The sequence below is a fragment of the Lagenorhynchus albirostris genome, chromosome 15, assembly GCF_949774975.1.
Source record: "Lagenorhynchus albirostris chromosome 15, mLagAlb1.1, whole genome shotgun sequence".
NCBI classification, from domain to species: domain Eukaryota; kingdom Metazoa; phylum Chordata; class Mammalia; order Artiodactyla; family Delphinidae; genus Lagenorhynchus; species Lagenorhynchus albirostris.
In genome coordinates this window covers 24,596,116-24,621,137 of record NC_083109.1, presented here as the reverse complement: position 1 = coordinate 24,621,137, position 25,022 = coordinate 24,596,116, and the positions used below count along the sequence as shown (strand labels likewise).

The 25,022-nt window shown below is 36.3% G+C and overlaps 1 protein-coding gene across 3 annotated transcripts in view; it reads left to right on the top strand.

Moving 5' to 3' along the window:
* Nucleotides 1-25,022, top strand: part of ITCH (itchy E3 ubiquitin protein ligase) — a 120,485-nt gene that overhangs the window by 76,511 nt on the left and 18,952 nt on the right. For all 3 annotated transcript variants that reach the window (XM_060123056.1, XM_060123057.1, XM_060123058.1), the window contains 8 exons: nt 374-469; nt 2,332-2,506; nt 7,424-7,493; nt 12,912-12,996; nt 16,293-16,421; nt 20,872-20,944; nt 21,798-21,869; nt 24,370-24,458. In XM_060123056.1, coding sequence (XP_059979039.1) covers nt 374-469; nt 2,332-2,506; nt 7,424-7,493; nt 12,912-12,996; nt 16,293-16,421; nt 20,872-20,944; nt 21,798-21,869; nt 24,370-24,458 — 789 coding nt within the window. The remainder of the gene's footprint in view (nt 1-373; nt 470-2,331; nt 2,507-7,423; nt 7,494-12,911; nt 12,997-16,292; nt 16,422-20,871; nt 20,945-21,797; nt 21,870-24,369; nt 24,459-25,022) is intronic.

Here is a 25,022-nt window from a genome sequence, read left to right as displayed (position 1 = left end):
GTTAATAGCTGTCTTTCGTCAGATTTTATAACAATAATTACAGTTTTCTTTTCCACTCAAGTCCTATGTATACCCTGATCAGATTGAGACAGTTTTTGTATCCTGAATGCATTGCTTTAAGCCTCTTTAGAAATATAAGACATCTCCTAGAGCAGATACTTCTGCAGGAGAAATCTCATCCACCGTGTGTCACCCTCAGTATAACATTTCTTGACTTTATTCCTAAATTCTTTTGGTATCTGCTTTATATACGGACATGCTTATTTGTCTCAGCTCTGTCATATCATCATATAAGAGAAGACGACAAATACAGGATTAAAAAACCAGGCTATTCATACATGTAGCATATCAGCTTTTTAATTTTATGTTTAAGTTGGGAGCAGAGAGTGGACCAGCATGGACGAGTTTACTATGTAGATCATATTGAAAAAAGAACAACGTGGGATAGACCAGAACCTCTACCTCCTGGGTAAGTGTCTGTATTGAAGAAGAAAAAAAGTATTTATTCAGAACTATAGATTATATCTATACAAAAATCTTCCCTACCTTCCTACTTTTCCTCTTCTGTCGATCTTGTCTCTCTCTACTTTGTTTTATGATAGGTGCAGACTAAAAAGAAGAGAGTCAGGGAATTGATTGGCCATGATGAATGACTTTTATTTTCACTCATTTCTGACCTAAAGAAAGATTCCGTTTCCTTTGTGAACTTTTACCTGGCTCAAACTGCAGGGTTTTAATTTTAGCTTTTTTTTTTTTAACTGTATAAGAATTATAGCCCCTATCCTATATATGGTAAAGTTCATATTATAAAAAACTATAATAGTGAAGTCATTGCAAGATAGTTGGGGAAATATTAATATATTAATAATAATAAAATGAGGATATATTAATAGAATGTTAAGCATTTAACATTTATATTATATAAAATAATTGGAATAAAAAATATTTTCATTTGAGGGAAGTCAGTAGCAAATCTGGGGAAATATTTAATCTTGCTAGTAATCTTAAATACACACCTAAAAAGTACAGTGTTGGTGAGACTGTAGAGGAACTTTACCTCATAACATTGCTAGTGGTAGTATAAGTTAGTTACAACGCTCACAGAAAGGATATATAACCATAATAATACCCATACCCTTAGTAACCCTTTCCAGGAAATTCATCCTCAAGAAATAATGCAAAGGAAGAAAGAAATTTTTGATATATAAATGGTATTTATTATTTTACTACAGTTGGCGCTCCAATATTGGAGGGGAAATATTGGGGGGGAAATTCCAAGATGTTTCAAAAGACAAAATTTTGAATTTTGAAAATTGAATTTCCCAAGCCCTGGGAACTATTTACATAACATTTTATTGACAGCTATTTATGCAGCATTTACATTATATTAGGTATTACAAGTAATCCAGAGATGATTAAAGTATACTGGATGATGTGCCTGGTTATATGCAAATACTGTGCCATTTTATATGAGGGACCTGAGTATCTGAGGAGTGTTCTGGAACCAATTCTGTATTTGTAATATTAGACTAGTAGGCATAACCCTAAATAATCAACCAGGTAGACATCACCAAGTTATTTTATCAACGTTCACTTGATAGGTTATGTACCCATTTGAAATGATAAATAAGATAGTTGTATTCTTGTGAAAAAGGGCTTTTTCTGACATCTGTGAAAAGCACCCTCTCTCCCCCCCCTTCTGTGTGTGTGTGTGTGTGTGTGTGTGTGTGTATGTTTCTGTCCCTATTAGGATTGCAACAGTCAAAAGAACATTTGAAAGAAAGAAAATGAGAGGTTTTGTCTTAATGATTGTTTGAGACTTAATCAGTAAGATACATTGTTTTAAAAACCTGATACACCTTAACTTTTAAGAAAGAAATTTTTACACACATTCCTCTTAAGTTCACTTATAGACCATTTAAAATATATAAAATAGGGCTTCCCTGGTGGCACAGTGGTTGAGAGTCCGCCTGCCGATGCAGGGGACATGGGTTCGTGCCCCGGTCCGGGAATATCCCGCATGCCGCGGAGCGGCTGGACCCGTGAGCCATGGCCGCCGAGCCTGCGCGTCCAGAGCCTGTGCTCCACAACGGGAGAGGCCACAGCAGTGAGAGGCCCGCGTACCACACACACACTATATATATATATATATATATATATATATATATATATATATATATATATATAAAATAAAACACTTCAGGTAAATCAAAAGTAGTATTGCAAGGGAAATTCTTACCAAACCTGTACCAGGGCTAAAATGAAGTCCTGTTTAATTCTTATCTGTTTCATGAGTATTTGTTGAATCCAGTTGTTTTTGTCCTGATTTAGCTGGGAACGGCGGGTTGACAACATGGGACGTATTTATTATGTTGACCATTTCACAAGAACAACGACGTGGCAGAGGCCAACATTGGAATCCGTCCGGAACTATGAACAGTGGCAGCTCCAACGTAGTCAGCTTCAAGGAGCTATGCAGCAGTTTAACCAGAGGTTCATTTATGGGGTGAGCATATGTACTTGCATTATAAACTTAATGAGTGTTTGATTTTTAACCTTTTCTTGCATATGAAATGTAAAGCAGTAAAAAGAAAGTACAAGTAGGATGGCAACCCAGTTGTTGCTGTTGATAGATTATTATTTTTAGACCTTGTTTCCAGTATTCTGTGTAGGTGATTTATTCTTTTCTTTTTAAAAATTCCGGAAGTTCAACCTCCTTTGCTTTGTTACTGTTGAAAATAAAAAAGAAGTTAGGACAACTTAAAATTCATTTACGAAAGAATAGTAAAAATAAATCCAAGCAGTTTAGAAAGAAAACAGTTATGAATTTAATACTGCCTAACTTAGCGGAACATTAGATGGCTTGGGTCTAATAGCACCTGACTCAATTGTAGTGAACTAATGATAGAATTGAATCATTTTGTAACATATAAACGTAAAATTTATGCAATAATTATTTGGTGCTGTGGGAGACTAAAGAAATTTGATTCCTTATAGGATGATGTTAAATATATTATTATGGCTTTAAAACCATATTATCTTTGGTATCAAAACATCTCATTTCTGGAAATGGTTTAAATTTTACATAAACCAACTCTCCAAGAGTTCAAGAGAAGCTGACCCTCTCCATTTTCATCTCTTCTCTTCTACTACCATCAGTATCATCCCTGTTAGAATCCATAAGAGTAAATTCCTATTCTTACTAGAATTACCTTTTTTTTGCCTTTTCTCCATATTTCTGTTTCTTGGACCTCATCATCATCATAATCACTCACTGATGTAGATAAATGCACCTTTATCAGCAGGTTTCCCTTCACTACGTGGTTATGACTAAAATAACTTTCTTTCACGCAACAGTTTTTCTTGCCACCTTCTGTCACAGCAGAAGATAGCTGTCACTATCTTCCCCTTCCCAGTGGTTTTAGAGTTGAAATTAATTTTTGTCTCGTCTGCTTCACCGTTTTCGTTTTATTTTCTCCAATGCTGTTTTACATCTTCCTTTCTTTCTAAATTATAATCACCTTTGGTATGCCTGGCCAAATTTCTTTTAGGTTTGAATACCTAGCTTGCCTGCCTTCTTAAAAGCTAGTTTCCACATAGGTGTCCAGTGGAAAGAGGATGGGCTTTGGAGTCAGGTACATCTGGGTTCAAATCCTGGTTCCACAGTTACTTTCTCTATATGACTTTGAGTAAGTTACTTAACCTCATCAAGACTCATTTACTTTATGTATACAATAGATCCATATATAAAATTACCTCAGAGGGTTTTTTTTTGACGATTCTGTAAAATAAAGTTCCTAATATGTTTGGCACATACTGGTTACATAGAAATGTTAGTTTTCAACTTTTCTCTCCCTCATATCCACAATTGCAAATGTGCCCTTTATCTCACTTTTATAATACATGATCTTTTTTTAATACATTTATTTATTTATTCGTTTAATTTTTGGCTGCATTGGGTCTTTGCTGGTGCACACGGGTTTTCTCTAGTTGCTGAGAGCGGGGGCTACTCTTTGTTGCAGTGCATGGGCTTCTCATTGTGGAGGCTTCAGTAGTTGTGGCACACGGGCTTCAGTAGTTGTGGCTCGCGGGCTCTAGAGCACAGGCTCAGTAGTTGTGGCACACGGGCTTAGTTGCTCCGCGGCATGTGGGATCTTCCCAGACCAGGGCTCAAACCCGTGTCGCCTGCATTGGCAGGCGGATTCTTAACCACTGCACCACCAGGGAAGCCCCTATAATATATGATTTTTTATTTATTTTTATTTTCATTGAAGTATAGTTGGTTTACGATATTATATTAGTTTCAGGTGTACAACATAGTTATTCAAATTTTTATAGATTATATTCCATTTAAAATTGTTATAAAATAGTGATATATTCCTTGTGCTATACAATATATTCGTTGTAGCTTATTTATTTTGTACGTAATAGTTTGTACCTCTTAATCCCCTACCCCTATCTTGCCCCTCCCCCTTTCCCTCTTCCCACTGGTAACTACTAGTTCTCTATATCTGTGAGTCTTTTTCTATTTTGTTCATTCATTTGTTTTAGTTTTTAGATTCCGTATATAAGTGATAACATACAGTATTAGTCTTCCTCTGACTTATTTCACTAAGCATAATACCCTCCAGGTTCATCCATGTTGTTGCAAATGGCAAAATGTCCTTTTTTTGGCTGAGTAGTATTCCATTGTGTATATATACCACATATTCTTTGGCCATTCATCTGTTGATGGATACTTTTTTTACTTCCATATCTTTCTTGGTTATTGTAAATAAAGCTGCTGTGAACATGGGGGTGCATGTATCTTTTTGAATTAGTGTTTTTGTTTTCTTCAGATATATATATCCAGGAGTGGAATTGCTGGATCATATGGTAGTTCTATTTTTGGTCTTTTTTTTTTTCTTTGGCCACACCATGTGGCATGCAGGATCTTAGTTCCCTGAGTAGGGATTGAACCCGTGCCCCCTGCAGTGGAAGCACGAAGAAGTCTTAACCACTGGACCACCAGGGAAGTCCCTGCTTTTAGTATTTTGAGGAACCTCCATACTGTATTCCAAAGTAGCTGCACCAATTTACATTTCTACCAATAGTGTACAGGATTCCCTTTTTCTTTACATCCTCACCAACATTTGTTTTGTGATGTTTTCAATGATAACCATTCTGATGGGTGTGAGGTGATATCTCATTTGTGGTTTTGATTAGTGATGTTGAGCATCTTTTCATGTGCCTGTTGGCCATCTGTATGTCTAGTACATGACCTTTGAAAACACTCTTTTTAAAGACAGATTTAACAGATTCTTGGAGCACCTACAGTGTGTATTGCTTTATTGTAAACTTGACCAATTAAATAGAGTCTTTGGAACTTTTCTAGAATTGCAGCTTTTACTCATCAACCATTTTCTTTTCTTTTTTTTTTCTTCTATCCAAATTCTTACTCTTTGCTCTTGTTATAAAGTGGTTCTAAATTATAAAGAACTTAAACAGCTTATTTTAGTTACGAACTGAATTGAACATTCTTAATACCAGCTACTTAAAAAGTGGTGGGGTGTTGCTGATAAAGTCTGTTTATTGGGTAGATGCAGTGGCCTTTGTTCTGACCGTGGTTACGGGGGCAGTAGATGCTCATACACCTAGCTTTTTTTTTTTTTCTTTCGGTACGCGGGCCTCTCACTGTTGTGGCCTCTCCCGTTGCGGAGCACAGGCTCCGGACGCACAGGCTCAGCGGCCATGGCTCACGGGCCCAGCCGCTCCGCGGTATGTGGGATATTCCCGGACTGGGGCACGAACCCGTGTCCCCTGCATCGGCAGGCGGATGGACTCTCAACCACTGCGCAACCAGGGAAGCCCTACACCTAGCATTTTTAACCTCAGAATGGATAATGTATCACTGTGTAATGGCTCTGGCCCATGGTTTCATTGTGCCTGTACCCCCCACCTTGTCTGTCCAGGGAGAGCCTGTGGGATAGGCTTGGGTCTTAGAAAATTATCAAAACAGATTGTCATATGCCAGACTACTCCGACCTGTACTGTAACCAGGGTTCAAACCTTGTGTAGTGTTTCTCCTTGGTTACCCTGTTTTCATTATTGTGTGTGTCAGGAGGAGCAAGGCCACTGCTTGACAGGTCTGTCTTCCAAGAGCTTTTAAATGAGAAATGGAATATATCTCATATGCTTTTAAAACTTTTTCAGTCAGTTAACCTAGTTGCTGTAATAAGTCATTGACATGGGGGTGGGGGTTGGGCAGGAAAGGACCAACAGTGGGGGAAACTGCTATAAATTTAGACTAAACCAAATGCAGTATGATGACTTTGTTTGGATTCTGATTTGACCCAGTAAGCAACCAGAGACATTTAATTAGGGATTGTGTATTAGATGATAAAATTAACATAGATTCTTTGCTAGGTATGATAATGATATTGTGGTTGTATAAGAAAATGTTCACAAATTTTAGAAAGGCATACTAAAATACATAGGAGTGAAATGATGACTGCTTTTTTTTTTTGCTTCAGCAAAGAATATGGAAGAAAAATAAAGAAATGTGGTAGTTTTGGTAATTGTTGAATCTCGTTGCTGGTATATGGGGTGCACTGTCTTATTTTACTTGTGAGTTCTTTTTCCATAATTTTTTTTGAAGCAGTTAGTCTATTATTTATTTGCCTTATCTTACTTAAAGGAGTAAGGGCTTAACCACATCTTACTGAAAGACCACAAAGTATCCCCCACTTCATTATACATTTAAACTAAAACACAGTCATTAACCCTTCACACTACACACTCAGTATGACTTCTGCTTCTCTTTTTCCAGTGGTTGACTCCTACTTTCCTTTTATCTAACCAAACCTCTCTCTCCACCAATGTGATAATTTCAAACAAATTTAAGAAATCTTCTATACAGTTCTAGGCTTGTCATCTCCTTCCAACTGGAATTCTTTTCTTTTACTCATCTGACAGCCTGTTCTTCCTGCTCCCTCAACTCTCTTCTCACAATTCTTTGTATATACCATGTCCTGTATATGATCGTCTATTTTTGAGTTATAAATACAAAATTTTTCTTAGCCAGCTGATGACTCTGAGTACTGTTATTTATAAGTAACTCTTGGGAGATTTATGTATCTCTCTAATTTACTGATTTGGAGCTAAAGAAGGGGAAAAAATGGTCATTTGGGTGTAAAATTACTTGTAATATTTGAATTTCAAATAGTTTCAAATGTTAAATAATGTTGACAAAGTTTTTTTCTTCATGAGAGTACATTGGCTTTTATTCTTGACCTTGTCATACTTCTCTAAGATGTGAACTCTGTAAGAGTATGTTATGTTGCACATGGCCAGGGAAAGGCATATCAGAATTCATAAGCCTGCTCTCAAGTTATCTGTTTTAAGTTGTTCATTATTTCACCATTTTTGGGGTTGTTCTTTTTAGAATCAAGACTTGTTTGCTACATCACAAAATAAAGAATTTGATCCCCTGGGTCCCCTGCCACCTGGATGGGGTAAGTCACATGGATTTTTAAATTGAATTCAGTTATTTTAACAATTAGGTATTTATGGATGGATGATATACTCTGCGCTTGCTTGAGTGAATATCTGGAAAGCTTTTGGGGTGTGCTGGTTTAATTCAGAGTGCCAAATAGGCATTTGATTTCCCAAAAGTTCTAAGTTACTCTTCTAAAATATAAAAATATTTTGCCCACTCAGCATGAGAAGAAATGGATTATGATACACATGAAAGTCTGGATGGACCTCAAGGGCATTATGCTTAGTGAAAAAAATCCATTTCAAAATATTGTATACTGTGTTATTCAATTTATATAACATTCTTGAAATGACAAAACTATAGAGATGAGAAATAGATTAGTAGTTGCCAGGAGACAGAGCCACTGGTAGGTGGTTACAAACATAGGAGGTAATGTAAGTGGTTCTTATGTAGTGGTGGAACAGTTCTATATCTTGACCGTGGTGGTGATTACACAAATCTGTACATGAAATAAAAGTGCATAGAACTGTATGTTTACATAAATGAATTCAAACTTTAAAAATGAGTGAAAATTGAATAAAGTTCGTAGTCAGCAGTAATGTACCAGTGTCAATTTTCTGATTTTGATATTGTGCTATAGCTACATAAAATGTCACCATTGGAGGAAACTGGTTGAAGGGGGTATATGAGATTCTTTGAACGATTTTTGCAGTATGCTGTAATACTTATTTCAAAATAAAAAGCTTTAAAGATATTTTGATCATATTGGTGCTTCGAAAACACAGTTCAGAGGTTGATTGAGTTGATGTTATCTGAAAGAACAGTGGAAGGGGGAACATATTGGGGTGGTGACTGTGTCCTGCATGAGCATGCTCTGTTATCAAGTATCTTAGTTATTAAAACTTTTTATAGACTTTAAGATGAGCCTGCCCTACCAGATTATTTTATATCCATTATATAAGTCATAGAGCTGTAGCGAGTTTCCAGAGTAAACACGGCAATATAGAAACAGTTTTGCACGGAAGAGAAAGAGAATATAGAAAGTGCAAAACAGCAAAGTAAAGCCATTTATGGAACCAGTTGAAGTTTTATCTTCAGGAGCTGCAGATATTTCAGAAAGTGATATTTCTAGATAGTCTTGTTGGGAAACATCAGTTTCTCAGATAGATTGCTCTAGCGTTACTTTATTTAGGAATGGAGGGGAAAAAATTGATGTCAGTGTCACATGAATCTGGGCAATAAATGATACTGGCTATGTAAGCCTGCTTTTCAGTTACCCCATTGCCCTTAAAGATATTTATCCCTAGCATTCCTAGGAGTCAAAGAAGTAAAAAGATATAATAGTTCATAGTTATAACTGTTATTGTCACTAGCTTGTAGCAAAGGGAAGGCACATGAAAGTTGTGAATTTCTGTCTTTACCAGTGTCTGGTAGTTTAGTAAGGAGTCTTTTGGATCTGTGGGAGCCTTGTAATGGACAGTTTATTATTGGTATGAAGTACTTCAGAAGAAGGGATGTTGTTCTTTTGAGGCATATTGAACTAGACCTGCTTGGTTGCATTCCCAGACATGGATGGTCTTCTCAGCTTTATTTCTAGAGTTGTTTTATGTTTGTGTTACAGAGGAGAAACGATATACCTGTAGGTCGTGTATTCATCCTCTTAATTTTAGTGCAGAAAAACCATGACCTGATTGGCTTTTGTTAGAAACACAAACTATTTTGCTCCTTCTCCAGGGCAGCTGTTACAAAAAATTGTTTCTCGCTCAAAGAAGCATGAATTGCAGGCTATGTTGCCTTTATTTGTAAAGCTTTTCTTGCAAATCTGGTCCTTGTCTTCTGTATTTATTATTATCCTCAACATCAGTATTTCTCATTTTTACTTTAGCCAACAACACCTCCATAAAATACTGCCTCTAGAGGCCCAGTTCCAGCTTATATATGTTATCAGAATTTTGCCTTGGTTATTTTACATTCTGCTTATTTTTAGGTTTCATACTCCTGAAGTTGAAGTGCAACCCCTCCCCCTTCTTAAATGAGTTCACGATCATCCTATTATTTAGACTGATTACTGCTTTATGATTCTCTGCCTTTGGGGCATATGCATTATTTGTTGAGCCAGTGACAGCACTGGTACTATCACAAATGAGAACCACCCAGTAGACCCTCAGCATTGATCCAGGAAATAAAATCCCAGTTTACAGCCTGTGTTGATGTTCTAAAGTTGTTAGCATTATTTTTGTGACACCATGTATCCAGCTTCTTCACCCTTTCAGACTTCTGTATGCTAGGACTAGACATTACTACCTTACAAGCTGACAGTGAAGAATTTTTAACACATGCAAACTATAGAGGCTGGAGAACAAAGAATGCTTTTGGTTCAACAATATGTCTAATAGGGCTTTGTGTAGAGGGTTTACCCATCAAGTATAAAGCTATTTTCTCATTTTCAGAGTTGCTATGAAAGAATACATAGAACAACAAGAAGTTTCTGTTTTTCAGTGTTTTATTCATCAAGTCAGGAAGTGGTTTGATGTGCATTCAGGCTTGGTGTTCAGTTATTTAGGAGTTGTTTACCATGTGATTTTTTGAACGAAGTAAGAAATCAACTCTGTAGTCACAGTACTTCTCAGTAAGCAGGTGAGCCTTCAGTTTGCAAGCGCATCACCTTTGAAATTTTGTTTTTCACAGCCTCTTCCAAGAAATGCTTTTATCAGTACTATATACTTAGAACAAACATAGAAATAAGTTTTCTATTAACTTTATCTTACCTCATGTTAGCTTTTTTTTGTTTTGTTGGTTTTTTGTTTTAAAAATGTTTCTAAGCTTTTATTTAGAAAGCCTACCTAGTAAAATCACAACTACAAAGTGTGTGAGCTATAATCTAAGTGCACAAACTAAATATTTAAAATGTCAAACATATGTTTTTCACTGAAAAGAAAATCTGCTTAGTTAAAAGTTAAAAATGAGGGACTTCTTGGTGGTCCAGTGGGTAAGACTCTGTGCTCTCAGTGCAGGGGGCTGGGGTTCGATCCCTGGTCAGGAAACTAGATCCCACATGCATGCCGCAGCTGAGAGTTTGTATGCCGTAACTAAGAAGTCTGCATGCCACAGCTAAAGAGCCTGCACGCTGCAATGAAGATCCTGTGTGCCACAACTAAGACCCAGTGCAGTCTAAATAAATAAATTTTTTTTTAAAAAAAAGACATTTAAAAATGATAAAACCAAAGCACACAAAACAAGTTCAGGAATAAGGCAAAATTACACCAAAGCCTTAAATCTGTTCATCTGGAAGGAAAGGAAAAAGGAATAGCTCCATGCCATCCCTAGCTTCATGCCACCATTCAGTAAACACTGACCATGGGTAAGAAGAGGGTGTTCTTAGCTGAGGTCAGCTAACTGACCTCATCAGCTCTGATATGGTTGGCAGGGTGCTCAGACTTCAGAACCCTTGGAGAACCCAGGCGGTGACTCTGTTCATGTTAGCTTTTTGAAGAGAGAATATCTGGCCCTGAAATCTGAACTTACGTGGCAGTTAAAAGGTGAATATACGCTCAACTATGCACTTAGGATATTAATTTTAGATTATAAAAGTTACATAAAAATTACTTGTACACAAGAAATTTATTAATTCTGTAAGTGTATTTAAAAATTTAAATTTGACTGCCAAGAACATTAACTTATTTTGTTATTATGTAGCTACAACTGTGTAGCACTGTGGGTGCTTCTTTTTGCCTCAGAGACAGCTCTTAAAGTTGGTTACATGTTTCCACACTCAAGGTTCCATGACCGGCAAAGCCATTTTTATTATTCAGGTTGTGGCAGAAGATGCAGAGTCCATTTTCTGTATGTAATACACTCTAGAAGTTCTATTTCCATTTTAGGTCAGCTGATATAGAAACTACCTGAGATGTCAGGAGCAGATTCATGATACCAATATATCCCTTCTGTGCCACCTCCACCCCAACCCCGACCCCCTGCCCCAGTATCATCACTGCTACTTACGATCATGGAGTCAGTCCTGGAGATAAGTTAAAAGTTACCAAACACTAACTTTACGAGGCTATATAATTTGGCCTAATACTCATTCTGCAATATTTTGCTTAAAGAAAGATCCAAAGGATCTAAATAAATGTTGTTTGAAAAACATATGAATGTTCAAACCATAGGAAATAAAAATTGGCTTTATCACCATGGAGTTAAGCTTAAATTTTTTTTTTTTGAAAATTGCTAATTTTAAGATAACCATGCTTTGTAAAATGTGGGAATCCATTTCATACTATTGAATACTTCAGTTTTCATTTTTAGACATTTTGGCCAAATTTAAAAGATTCAGACACTGGAAGAGACCGTTCTTTTGAAGAATTAATTTGTAATGGATCAAAGAAGTCAATAGTTCAAAACAACAGAACTAGTATTAATATTAAAATTTCAAACCTAATTTGGTTATTAAAAGAGAAAATAATATCCACACATCTTGTAAACCTTAATGAGAAATCTCAAAGAAGCGGGGCAAATTGTGTAGAATGGGTATAAGAAAACAAGGAGAATTCTAAAGCAAGAGGCAGGTGGGTAAACAAGCAGCTGCTTCAGATACAGTAAATTAAAGAGCCGAGCCCTTCTGCCCAACCCTTGTGTAAAAAGTTACTATAGATATTTAGGATTTGGAAACTGGTTGTATTAAGAAACAGGATATATTTTGAAACTGTCTTTTCTAGTTGAATAATGCCTAGCATATAGCAAAGAAACAATTAAGTTATATCCCCCCATTGTATTTTAAGAATTGAGATGGTGTGATATGAAAAAAAATCTCTGAATGCAGACGTCAGTTTCCATCCTCTAGCTGCTACTTAATTCTGAAATTTGGGGCAGATCTGAGTTACCATATCTTCAAAATAAACGAAAACTACCTACTCTGTGGGACTTTTAAGGTTAAAATGAGGTCATATATGCAGAGTTAAAACAGTTAATTATTCTTGCTGCTGGTTGGATTGAACAGAAAGGTCCTACAGGCAGGACATTGTGAATTATGTCTATTTAGTTTCTAGGACAGCACCAGGGACCGGTTTTGTGGAAGACAGTTTTTCCAAGGTGGGGGCAGGGGTGGTGGTGATGGGGAATGGTTCATGTGGTCATGCGAGCCAGCAAGCAGTGGGGAGCAGCAGACGAAGCTTCGCTTGCTCACCCTCTGCTCACCTCTTCCTAACAGGCCGAGGACCCAGGGGTTGGGGACCCCTGTTTTAGGATAAAATGATATTTTATAACTTGAGTATGTGGATTTAATAGTGAGAGAATAAATTAAACCTTTAAAGTTGTGATTTAAAAACTACAAAATCAACAGCAGTGAGAAATGGGCAAAATCAGCTCATCTTATTTTAATTTGAGGAAGAAGACTATGCCAACTCTAATGCTTTGCCTTTTTTCATTTGTTTTAAAGAGAAGAGAACGGACAGCAATGGTAGAGTATATTTTGTCAACCACAATACTCGTATTACACAATGGGAAGACCCCAGAAATCAAGGGTAAGAACTTGCAGTTATTAGTGTATAGATAACTTCTTAAAGATTGTACCCTGTTTCCAACTCAGTTATGAAAAATATCAAACCTACATATTCTTTCCCCAAAGGCCTTAATTACCCATATACTTAAGAGAAAAAATTACACTATTACTTCCATATAATGAATGTGGGTTTCTTGAGAGTACAGGGGGGAAAAATACCTCACTGGTATATATGAGTGTGTGTGTGTGTGTGTGTGTGTGTGTGTGTGTGTGTGTGTGTGTGTGTGTGTGTGTGTGTGTGTGTGTGTGTGTGTGTGTGTGTGTGTGTGTGTGTGTGTGTGTGTGTTCCCCCAAAAAATACCTGTTTGTTGTTAGTAAGACCAGATTACTAATTCTAAAGTGGGGTTTTGCAACCTGACATCTCTGGATAGAATTCAGGGAGTATGTGACTTAGAGGGGAAAAATACATATTCATTTTCAGTAACCTTTACCTGAAACTGAGTGTTCTTTCCATTATGATTGTAGGCCACAACCATAATATTAGAACTAACAATGCCTAGGACTTTGCCACCAGTAGAAATCACAGGTTTTTAATATCTTTCTGCAGTTGTTGCAGATATCTCAAAATATTGTTTACACACATCATTACAAGAACTTGCTAGTTAATAAGCCACTAAAGAGATATATTATTTATTACAAGTTTATCTTTTTAATATTTATTATGTATATGTAATTGTTTTTCTTTATAACATTATGTGATAGTGTATGTATTAGTTTGCTAGAGCTGCTTTAACAAAGTACCACAAACTGAGTGACTTAAACAACAGAAACTTGTCTTATACATATTTTAGGAAGCTAGATAGAAGTTCAAGGTCAAGGTGTCAGCAGAGCTGTGCTCCCTCTGAAGGCACTAGGAAAGGATGTGTTCCAGGTCTCTCTTCTGTCTTTGATAGTTCCTTGGCTTGTGCAGCGTAACTCCAGTGGCATTCTTCCTGTATGCATGTTTCAAGGTCCAAATTTCCCCCTTTAATAAGGACATCGATCATATTGGATTAGTGGCCCACCTTATTCCAGCATGATCTCATCTAATTACATCTTTAATAACCCTGTTTCCAAATAAGGTCGCATTCTGAGGTACTGAGGGTTAGGATTTCAGCAGAAGAATTTGTGGGTTGACACAATTCAGCCCATAACAATATGTAATGCTGTGTGTTTATCAGATTTCCAGAGGGTTCCATTCTGCAGGGAATTTGGTAAGCTATATAGTCAGAAGGCACAGTCCCCACAAAATTGACCTCACTTAAGACATCAGGCACAAGCTGGGAGGTCTCCAAGACTACTCTCACTTCAAACTGACTGACTACAAATTTAGGGTGTCTACCCAACCACTTTCAGGTTCAATAACTCACTAGAGAGACTAGAACTCTCTGAAACCTCTTATACTCACAGCCTCCTTTATTACAGGGAAAGGATACAAACTAGAACCAACAGAAGGAAGAGATGTATAGGGCAGAATGTGAGAGGGTTCCAAATGCCCAGAATTGATGTGGAACAGTATGTGTTGAGTATTGCCAACCAGGGAATCTCACCCTAGTCTCTAGTATCCAGAGTTTTTATTGGGGCTCCATCATGTACTGCCTGCATAGCTAACCTTTAGTTTCCAGCTCTTCCCCACAGTTTGGGCTAATACCTATAGTGTCTAGTTACTCCAGAGGTTAGAGCTGATATGACATATTCCAAAGCCTCCCTCATAAATCACATGATTGACGGTCTGGTGTTCGAAGCCCCTAAGCAAACAGAGATACACTTGACAGGCAGGACATTCCAGAGGCCTAGAGATCATCTCCCAGTAGCTGAGGGCAGAGGTCTGACCTCTGTTTGGGCGTGATTAAATCTTCACAACTACCATAGGTCAGGGTTTTAAGAACCTCTATTTTAAAGGTGTGCTTTAAATTTAAAATCTATTTCTGGGTACCAGCAAATCACAACATTTTATGGAGTTATGGTATTTAACTTAAATATTTTCAATTTCTTAAAAAGGAATAATTAAGAATTTCATAGGTAACATTTCTAATTTCTCTTTAAAATTCTGTCACTAAGGATAGAATAGACCATGTCACCTTTCTGTAATTTGCTTTAAAGTTTCAGAGCTAAAGTTAGAATCATATTTAAAGTTTCAGAGCTAAAGTTAGAATCATATTTTTATAAATAATACAAACGACCCAGTTCTATCCAATTTGTTTTCAAGAAAACAACTTGTTACTGAGCCCATCTTGCAAATATGATTACAACAAATGAGAAGTGTTATCTTCTTAAATTTTTAGTAGTCTTTTTTGTCTGACATTTGTATTTAGTTCTGTAAATATAGTTAAATGATCTTAACTTTTTGACATAGTTCACAAAGTACTGTTCTAGGCAATGGTTCTAAGCCTTTTGTTCTTCTGAAGTACACTTGAGGAAAGTGACACTCCTGTCAGCAGTAGTGGCTCTCTAAAACAGTGAGATTAAATGCCTCTAACCCCTCCTTTTCTTCCTTTCTGTTGTGAACTTGAACATTTCCATTGCTTTGCCTTCTCACCAAACCCACCAGATGAGAAAAATGAAACTGTAGAATAGAGAAAAATGAACTGGAAAATATGGATGAAACTTAGAACACTGAAGTTTAGACAGATTAAGCAAGGTCTAAAGATAGGTATTAAGGAAGTGGGTAGGAATACTCCATTAAGAACATTTGAGTTGCCTTAATAGGAATAATAGAGATTCTGGCCAAGGGGAAGGGCTTCACTTGGAGGTTTGACAGACCATGTCTTGTTTAGGGAAATGGTGAGTAGGCGTACACTACACAGGGTTCATGGAAGGGAGTTGGAGGTAGAGTGCAGAGGTAAAACTGAAAGGAAACATAGAGGGCAGAGTATCGAGACAGAGTGAGGGCCAAATGGAGGAGTTTATGTCTTATAATTGGTTAGTGGTGAATAGTGATATCACTTTTAGAAGAGAAAGAATTTGTTCAGATCTCCGTTTTAGTACTCTGTCAGCAACGTGAAATATGAGTACAGGACCAGAGTGAGACTAGAGGCAGCAAAACCAGTTAGACTGCTGTTATGAAAGTTTAAAAGAGAGATGAATGACTGATGGTTGATGGGCCTGTTGACATGTTTAACATGCTTGTAGGATTTTAGTAAACAGGTGGAAAATACTGGACTAAATGGTTTTCTAGAAGATTTCTACCGCCTTTATGGGTATTTTTAGTTTCTGTACTTGGCAAACAAGGAACTCTTTAACATTTTTTGTTTATATATGTTTCTGTGTTTTATATAGTCAATTAAATGAAAAGCCCTTACCTGAAGGCTGGGAAATGAGGTTCACAGTAGATGGAATTCCATATTTTGTGGACCACAATAGAAGAACAACCACCTATATAGATCCCCGCACTGGAAAATCTGCCTTGTAAGTTTTCTAAATGTTTTGATTAAAAGTAAAACTGATTCCTAAGATTTTTTTTTTTTTTTTTTTTTTTAACGGTACGCGGGCCTCTCACTGCTGCGGCCTCTCCCGTTGCGGAGCACAGGCTCCGGACGCGCAGGCTCAGCGGCCACGGCTCGCGGGCCCAGCCGCTCCGCGGCATGTGGGATCCTCCCGGACCAGGGCACGAACCCACGTCCCCTGCATCGGCAGGCGGACTCTCAAGAACTGCACCACCAGGGAAGCCCCGATTCCTAAGATTTTTATATAAAGATCTCAATTACCAAAGAGTGCTATTTCTTGAGGTGGCTTGCCTGTAGGTCTCTGATCACTAAATGTTTTGTATTTCCATTAGCTTCTTAAATATTTTCTCCTAGAGACTTTCCATATTTGTTATCATCTATTCACAGCATTAAATGAGAGTGTTTAGAAATTATCAGTACAGTACTGCTCACCAATTAATCCCTGATTTCTGATACCTACTTTCTTTCATTTCTATCACCTTTTAACTTGAAAACTCCCATTACTTTTTCTTTTCCATTTTTGAAAAGTAACTGTGTTTCGTTGATTTGCTTAATATGTTTTGTTTAGGGTTTTTTATTTTTTAAATTATGGTCAAATAGACATAACAAAGTTGACCATTTTAGGTTTATATCTTAGTGGTGTTAAGTACACTTATTGCTGTGCAACCATCACCACGATCCATCTCTAACACTTTTTTATTATCCTATACTGAAACTCTGTACCCAGTAAACTGTAACTCTCCAGTCTCCCTTCTCCCCCAGTCCCTGATAAGTACTGTTCTACCTTCTGTTTCTGAATTTGACTAATCATACAATGTTTGTCCTTTGTGACTGGCTAATTTCACTTAGCATCATGTTGCCAAGGCTTATCCATGTTTTAGCTTGTATCAGAATTTCATTTCTTTTTTTGTTTTTTTTTTGGCGGTACGCAGGCCTCTCACTGTTGTGGCCTCTCCCGCTGCGGAGCACAGGCTCCGGACGTGCAGGCTCAGCGGCCATGGCTTACGGGCCTAGCCGCTCCGCGGCATGCGGGATCTTCCCGGACCAGGGCACGAACCCGTGTCCCCTGCATCGGCAGGCGGACTCTCAACCACTGCGCCGCCAGGGAAGCCCTTTCTTTTTAAGACTGAATAATATTGCATTTTATGTATTACCACATTTTGTGTATACATGTGGTTCATGGACATTTGAGTTGTTTCTACCTTTCAGCTATTGTGAATGATGCTGTGAACATGAGGGTACAAATATCTGTTCAAGTTCTTGCTTTCAGTTCTTTTGCATATATATTCATAATTAGAATTGTTGAATCAAATGACAATTCTGTGGGTTTTTTTGTGACGTTGCCATACTGTTTTCCACAGCGAATGTACCGCTTTACGTTCTCACTGATAGAGCACATGGGTTCCAGTTTTTCCACATCCATGCCAACAGTTGTTACTCTGTGTGTGTGTGTGTTTGGGTGTGTGTAATGCCATCCTAATTAGTATGAAATGGTATCTCATTGTGGTTTGTATTTTTCTAATGATTCATGATGTTAAGCATCTTTTCATGTGCTTACTGACCATTTTTTGTATCTTAGAACAAATGTCTGTTTCAGTTCTTTGCCCAGTTTTGAATCAGGTTGTTTTTTGTTGAGCTTTAGAAGTTCTCTGTATATTCTGGATATTAATCCCTATCACATATGTCATTTGCAAATACTTTCTCCCATTCTGTGTATTTCCTAAGCATTTCATAGCTTTAGCTCTTACATTTAGACCTTGGATTCATTTTCAGTTAATTTTTGTAAATGGTTTTAGTAAGGGTTCAACTCCACTCTTTTGCAAGTGGATATCCAGTTTTGCCAGCACCATTTTGTTTAGTGGTCTTGGCACCCTTGTCAAAAACTATTTGACCATATATGTGAAGGTTGATTCCTGGCCTTTCTGTTCTATTTTTCTGTATGTCTGTGTTTATTCCAGCACCACACTGTTTTGACTGCTGTAGCTTTTACTAAATTTTGAAATCAGGAAATGTGAGTCCTCCAACTTTGTTCTTTTTTGAGATTGTTTTGGCTTTTCAGGGTCCTTTTGAGATTCCATATGAACTTTAGTATGGGTTTTTCTATTTCTGCAAAAAAAAAAAACAAAGACATTGGGATTTTGATAAGGATTGCATTGAAGTTTTCTTTGGTTAGTGTTGACATCTTAACAATATTAAGTCTTCTAATCCATGAACATAAGCTGTCTTTACATTTATTTGTCTTCTTTATTTTCTTCCAGCAATGTTCTATAGTTTTCATTGTGCAAGTCTTTTACCCTGTTGGTTAAATTGATTCCTAAGTGTTTTACTGTTTTTGATGCTATTTGTAAACGGAATTGTTTTGTAAAATTTCCTTTTCAGATTGTTGATTGTTAGTATATAGGAATACAACTGATTTTTGTATGTTTTGTGTTCTACTTTGTTGAATTTACTTAGTGCTAACAGGTTTTTTCGTCTGGAGTCTTTAGGGTTTTTTATATATAAGATCATATCATCTTCAAACAGAAATGTTTTCTTCTTCCTTTCCAATTTGAATGCCTTGTCTTTTTCTTGCCTAATTGCTCTGGCTAGAACTTCCCATACTGTGTTGAATAGAAGTGATGAAAGCAGGCAACCTTGCCTTGTTCCAGATCTTAGAGGGCAAGCTTTCATTCTTCCACCATTGAATGTGATGTGAGCTGTGGGATTTTCATATATAGCTCTTATTATGTTGAGTTGGTTTCCTTCTAGTTTGTTGAATGTTTTTTATCATAAAAGGATATTGAATTTTGTTGAATGCTTTTTTGCATCATTTGAGATGATTGTGTGGTTTTTTTCCCCTTATTAATGTGTGGTGTACTGCGTTGACTTTTCATATGTTAAATCATCCTTGCATTCCAGAGATAAATTCCACTTGGTCAAAAGGATTAAAATGTTAATCCTTTTAATATACTCCTGAATTGAATTTACTAGTATTTTTTTTTTTAGGATTCTTGCATCTATGTTCATAAGAGAGATTGGACTGTAGTTTTCCTCTTTTTAATTTTGTTAAGCACATTATAAACATACTTTTTAATTTTTTTATTTTAATTAAGTTGTACTCGACATACAGTATTGTTTCAGTTGTACAATGCAGTTTTGTTTTCATGTAGCACCTTTGTCTGGCTTTAATTTCAGGACATTGCTGACCTCTCGTTATTTTTTTTTTTCTTTTTTTTTTTTTTTTTTGTGGTACGTGGGCCTCTCACTGTTGTGGCCTCTCCTGTTGCGGAGCGCAGGCTCAGCGGTCATGGCTCACGGGCCTAGCCGCTCCGCGGCATGCGGGATCTTCCCAGACCGCGGCACGAACCAGTGTCCCCTGCATCGGCAGGCGGACTCTCAACCACTGCGCCACCAGGGAAGCCCGTCGTTACTTTTTTTTAATATGCAGAAAATATAAAACTAAACTTTCATGTTTCAAACAAACTAGGAATTCAGGCCAATTAGGTATTAATGAAATTAGATATGTAATAAATTACAAACAGATACTGTTGTATCATTAATCTTAGTTACAATTAAGTTTGGGCACATATAGCAGAAAACCCCAAAACAATAGAGGCTTGTATGAAACAGAAGTATATTTCTCTCCATCATTAAAAAATAGTCCAGTGGGACTTAAATAGCACACTACTGAATAATCCATGGCTCAAAGAACTGGCTCAAAAAAAAAAAAAAAAAAAAAGAACTGGCTCACTAGAAATAAGGAAATTTTTTTTACTTTATGATAATAAAAGCAAAACGTCACAATTTGTGGGATTTAACAAAAGTAGTCTTGGAGGAAGACTTAATTGCTTTAGAGGACTAGATTAGAAAATAGGGTGTAAAATCATTGATCACTGCTTCCACCTTAAGAAGCTAGAAATAGAAAAGTTAATTAAATACAAAATATGCATAAAAGCAGAAATCAATGAAATGGAAATGAGAGAACAGAAAAATCAAAGCTACAAGTTGGGTCTTCAAAAATTTAATAATATTGGTAAACCCTAGTAAACTTGAGAGAAAAAAGGAGAAAAACTGGGAAATGTAGTCTGCCCAAGTAAATCTCAAGACTCTGTTAAGGTCAAAGGAGAGAATGGATTCAGGAATAGACACTGTTCTCAGACAGAACCTCCTTTACCTAGTCCTGTTATATTTGGCTGTATATAAGAGAGAATCTCACAACAGGGGCTTTAAAAAGATCAAAGTTTATTTCTGTTTCTTACTTAAAAATAGTCATGGGACTTTTTTTTTTTATTTTAAAGATGGTGTTAGGAGTATGCTGTACTAGGGCATTTTTGTATTTGACTACTGAGTTCTTAGGGAGTGTGGTATTGTGCTTTCCTTCAATATTTTATCTTACAAGAAACTATATATGTCATATTAACATTCTTCCTCAGAGACAATGGACCCCAGATAGCCTATGTACGGGACTTCAAGGCAAAGGTTCAGTATTTCCGGTTCTGGTGTCAGGTTAGTATTGGGACTGTATTTCTGTACTCCTTTTATTATGTTGCTTACACAGTCAGTGATTGTGAAAATAATTAACCTGTAGAAAAAGAGGTAAAATGGAAGCATTGGAATTTTTCTCCTATTTTTAGGTCAAAGAAATAGATTTATCCCTTAGATAATTTATGGCTTCTCTTGTCCGGAAGAATAAATTTGAAACCATTTGAATAAGGAAACATTGCTACTCATTCCAGTACTCATTATTTTCAGATTGAAGAAATCTTAAAACAAATGAGTTAAAACATTTCTGATAGGTAAATTATAACCAGCTCCTTTCATATCTAGCATTTGATATAAATGACGTTGATAGATCCGTACATATGTATCACTTTGATAGATACATTAGTACATATATATGGTTATATTCAGAGTATGTTTAACAGATGTGATCAATTATTTCTGATGTATTATAAATGTTTACTGAATTAATGATTTCTTTATGGGGTCTAAATAAAATTAATGTACTAGTCAAAGTGTTACTATGATGAACATTTTTAAACTTCAAACTCTTGTACTGGGCCTGTGCAAGCAAAAAGAATTTGAATTAGCTTTTAGAAAATTTAAGTAAAGATTTGTTTGACTCATTAAGTAATCACTGTGCATACGACATCTTGCTTTCTTTTGTTTCTTATGTATCAGATGATCTATAATTAGCATGAATACTCACAAATGCATGGTTAAACATTATTAAATAAAAGTTCATATTCATAGTCTGCTTGTTACTGTAAGCAAAAAAGTAAGTAAAATTTTACCCTTTTGGTTTTTTGATAGGCCATTTTAATGGTGAGAGTTGACTTAAGACATTCTTATATTTCAGCAACTGGCCATGCCACAGCACATAAAGATTACAGTGACAAGAAAAACATTGTTTGAGGATTCCTTTCAGCAGGTACTGTTTCATCTACTTAATGGTTTTCCCCCTGGCTTCCAGCCCAAAACCTTTTGGTGCTAGCAGTTCAAACACTTTGGAACTTTTTGAGATGGAGTCCTTGAATTTTTTAAGTCTAATCTCATTGCCAGCTACCTTAGTACTTAAAATTGCGGAAAATGCAGATAGCTTTGTGTGTGTGTTTTGTGTATGTGTATGTTCTGTGCTTTTGAAGTGTCAGAGTAACTTAGTATTTGTTTCAGGTTTCCATTTCTAAGCTCAGTGTTTGATGTGAAATAGATATTTAAGTAAAAAAATAGGCTTTTGGTAGACAAAAGTCTGGAAGTACTGTATGAACATACTGGATACAGATAGAAAAAGAGAGGAGAAGACTTTGTTTTTAAACTTCTGTATTGCTTGCATTTTTATAATAAGCATATTTACTCCTATAATTTAAAGAATTTTTTATGTAGTAAAAAATGTAATTGGTCATTGATGACAATATCTAAAAATAATGTTTTCAGGAGTAGTCAACAAATGTTTTAGCTGTCCTCAGAACCTGAGTTAATTTACTACTTACCTTTATTTTACAACTTTACCAACCAACTACAGCTAAGTATTAAGTGATTTTGATATATTAAAATGACCAGTGGAAAAAAATGTCTTAATATGCAAACATCCAGTTCGTCCTTGTTTTATGGCCACATGTGGTTGTGATTCTTTATTATCAAACCCTTATGATAATTTTGGTAGCTACAGCTTTGAGAAGTGCTAAACCGAATGTAAAGGAAAAAGAGATTGTCTGAGATAGTTGACAATAGCTGTCTACTTACTTTCAGAAACAATTATATATATTCTTTACTAATGGAACCTCAGTTATTAACATTGAAGGGAAATGCCAGTTGGCATCCTGCTAAGTAGGAGCAGATATTTTTTTAGGAGCAGAGCTTGACTAAGGCCACTTAGAGAATTATGAGTCATTCTCTTGATCTGATGTAAGCAAGGCTCCAAGGCCATTCTCTACCCCGTGATTACCTATTCCTTATTTTCATGTTCGTAACCAGTATGCAGTCACTGAGTAGTCAGTCTCTGGTGGGCCAGTTTCTTGGAACATAACTTGCCAATAACAGTGTTGAAAAGATGTGAACATGAGTAAATGTCCCTTTAGCTATTGATACCTAGAGACTTTCGCAGAATGACAGACCAGATGATGCTAAAACAGTTTTTAAAACTCGTCACCCTAAACTCTACATCCATCCAATAAACGTGAAATAAAAAGAGAAAATTTTGATCGCTTTGGAAGAGTGACGTATAGCAAAATTAGCATCAGATTTTCTTCATAGCATTTGGATAAAGTTGTTTGGGGTAGTAAGTGTTTTTCTTGACACAGCACAACTGCTTATGGGGGAAATTGCAGGAGAAACATTTCTTTTTTTCCTTCATACTGGCATTTGTTAAAAGGTATTATTTCAAGGTATTTTTTTCTGGGGGGACAGCAAGCGAGATCAGGGACAGCCCTACGGTTTGGGGAGCAGCCACAGGGACAAGGAATAGCCAGAAGGAACAAGAAATGAACAGAAAGGATAATTTTAACTTATAACATTTCTCATTTGCATTGCTATATTTCTAGCCTGTAGTGTTGCGGAATACTTGTCATAAGCATTGAATTTTTTGTTACATCTGGCATTTTCTTGTTTGAGTGGGATATGAATTCATGAAAGTGTGGGAACTGAGAGAGCCCTAGCATAAGCAGGTCACTTACTGAGCCTCTCTGGATATTTAAATGTGATTGTTCATTCTTATCCTTTCATGAAATAGAATCATTGTACGGACTTTATTCTCTCCAGGCCCTGTCATTTTTTTTCCTAAGAGTAATTAATGTTTGTAATCTTCTACAGGCCCAATTTTGGGCAAGTAATTAAATACTTTTAAAAAGCAAGAACCCAAATGACCTCTTCATTGTAGCTCAATAATGGTACTGTCCTTCAAATATGAAGATGATCTTATTAACCACTGTAGTAGAATACAAAATTTGAGTAGTTTTTCCAGGTTTCCAGGTTTTTTCAAATTAACTATATTTTCTCTGCAGCCTCTGTTTTTCATTTCCAAGTTAGCCAATTAGTTATTATGTGTACCTTTTGGCTATAAAACAAACCCAAACCTACCCAAACCAAAAAGGACCTAAGCTCTGCTCATGGTCACAGTTACTCTGCTCTAAGCAAATGAGAGAAAGAAGGAACTTTGTCAGTAGTAGGATCATTTAAAAGAAAATTATATATGTATAAAGTATACAGAAATATAGATATGTATAATTTATAAAACATTATGAAACTTTAATGTATTTTCTATATGTGTGGTGTTGACCAAACCACAGACAGCATTCTATGTCATGGGGAATTTAAGTTACTTGTAATGCAGGAGATTTCTAACCTGGAAGTAAGTGGTATAAGGTGTTTCTACTTTTACTGATTCTTTTACTTCTTCTTTTTTTTTCTTTTTTCTTTTTTTTTTTTTTTGGTAGATAATGAGCTTCAGTCCCCAAGATCTGCGAAGACGTTTGTGGGTGATTTTTCCAGGAGAAGAAGGTTTAGATTATGGAGGTGTAGCAAGGTAGTGATAATATGAATACTCAGAACTTAGTTCCTTTCCTCCAAAGGTATCATTACACTTTGCTTGCAAGTATTATTTTCTCAATTTTCTGTTTCAGGAAAATGAAATGTAGCAAATTTTTGTACCTTTATTAATGTTGCAATTATAAAATTTCAAGAAACATTAATTCAGCACTTTCTAAGGTACTGCTAGTTGATTTCACCCACATCACTCCTTTAATCCTCAGGATAACTCTGTGAGAGAATTTTGCAGGTAATAATGAGGTTTAGGGACTCACCAAAGACATATAACTAAGTTGTAGAGCCTGGATGCAAGCCTTACATCATCAAACCAGAAGCCAGTGCTCAGTCCACCACCTCATATCTGTTCCACAGAACATACAAGGCCCTATAGTGTTCAGGTCACTTTCTCCATCACAGATTCCTGATAGAGATAATAGTCATTCAGTTCCCAACTGAGATTAATATATGTTTTGAAAATATAGAAAGCTGTATAAAATAGGAGTTGAAATTATAAATTCTCCTTTCTTAATATTGGAGCTTCTAATCAAACCCCTAGAAGATA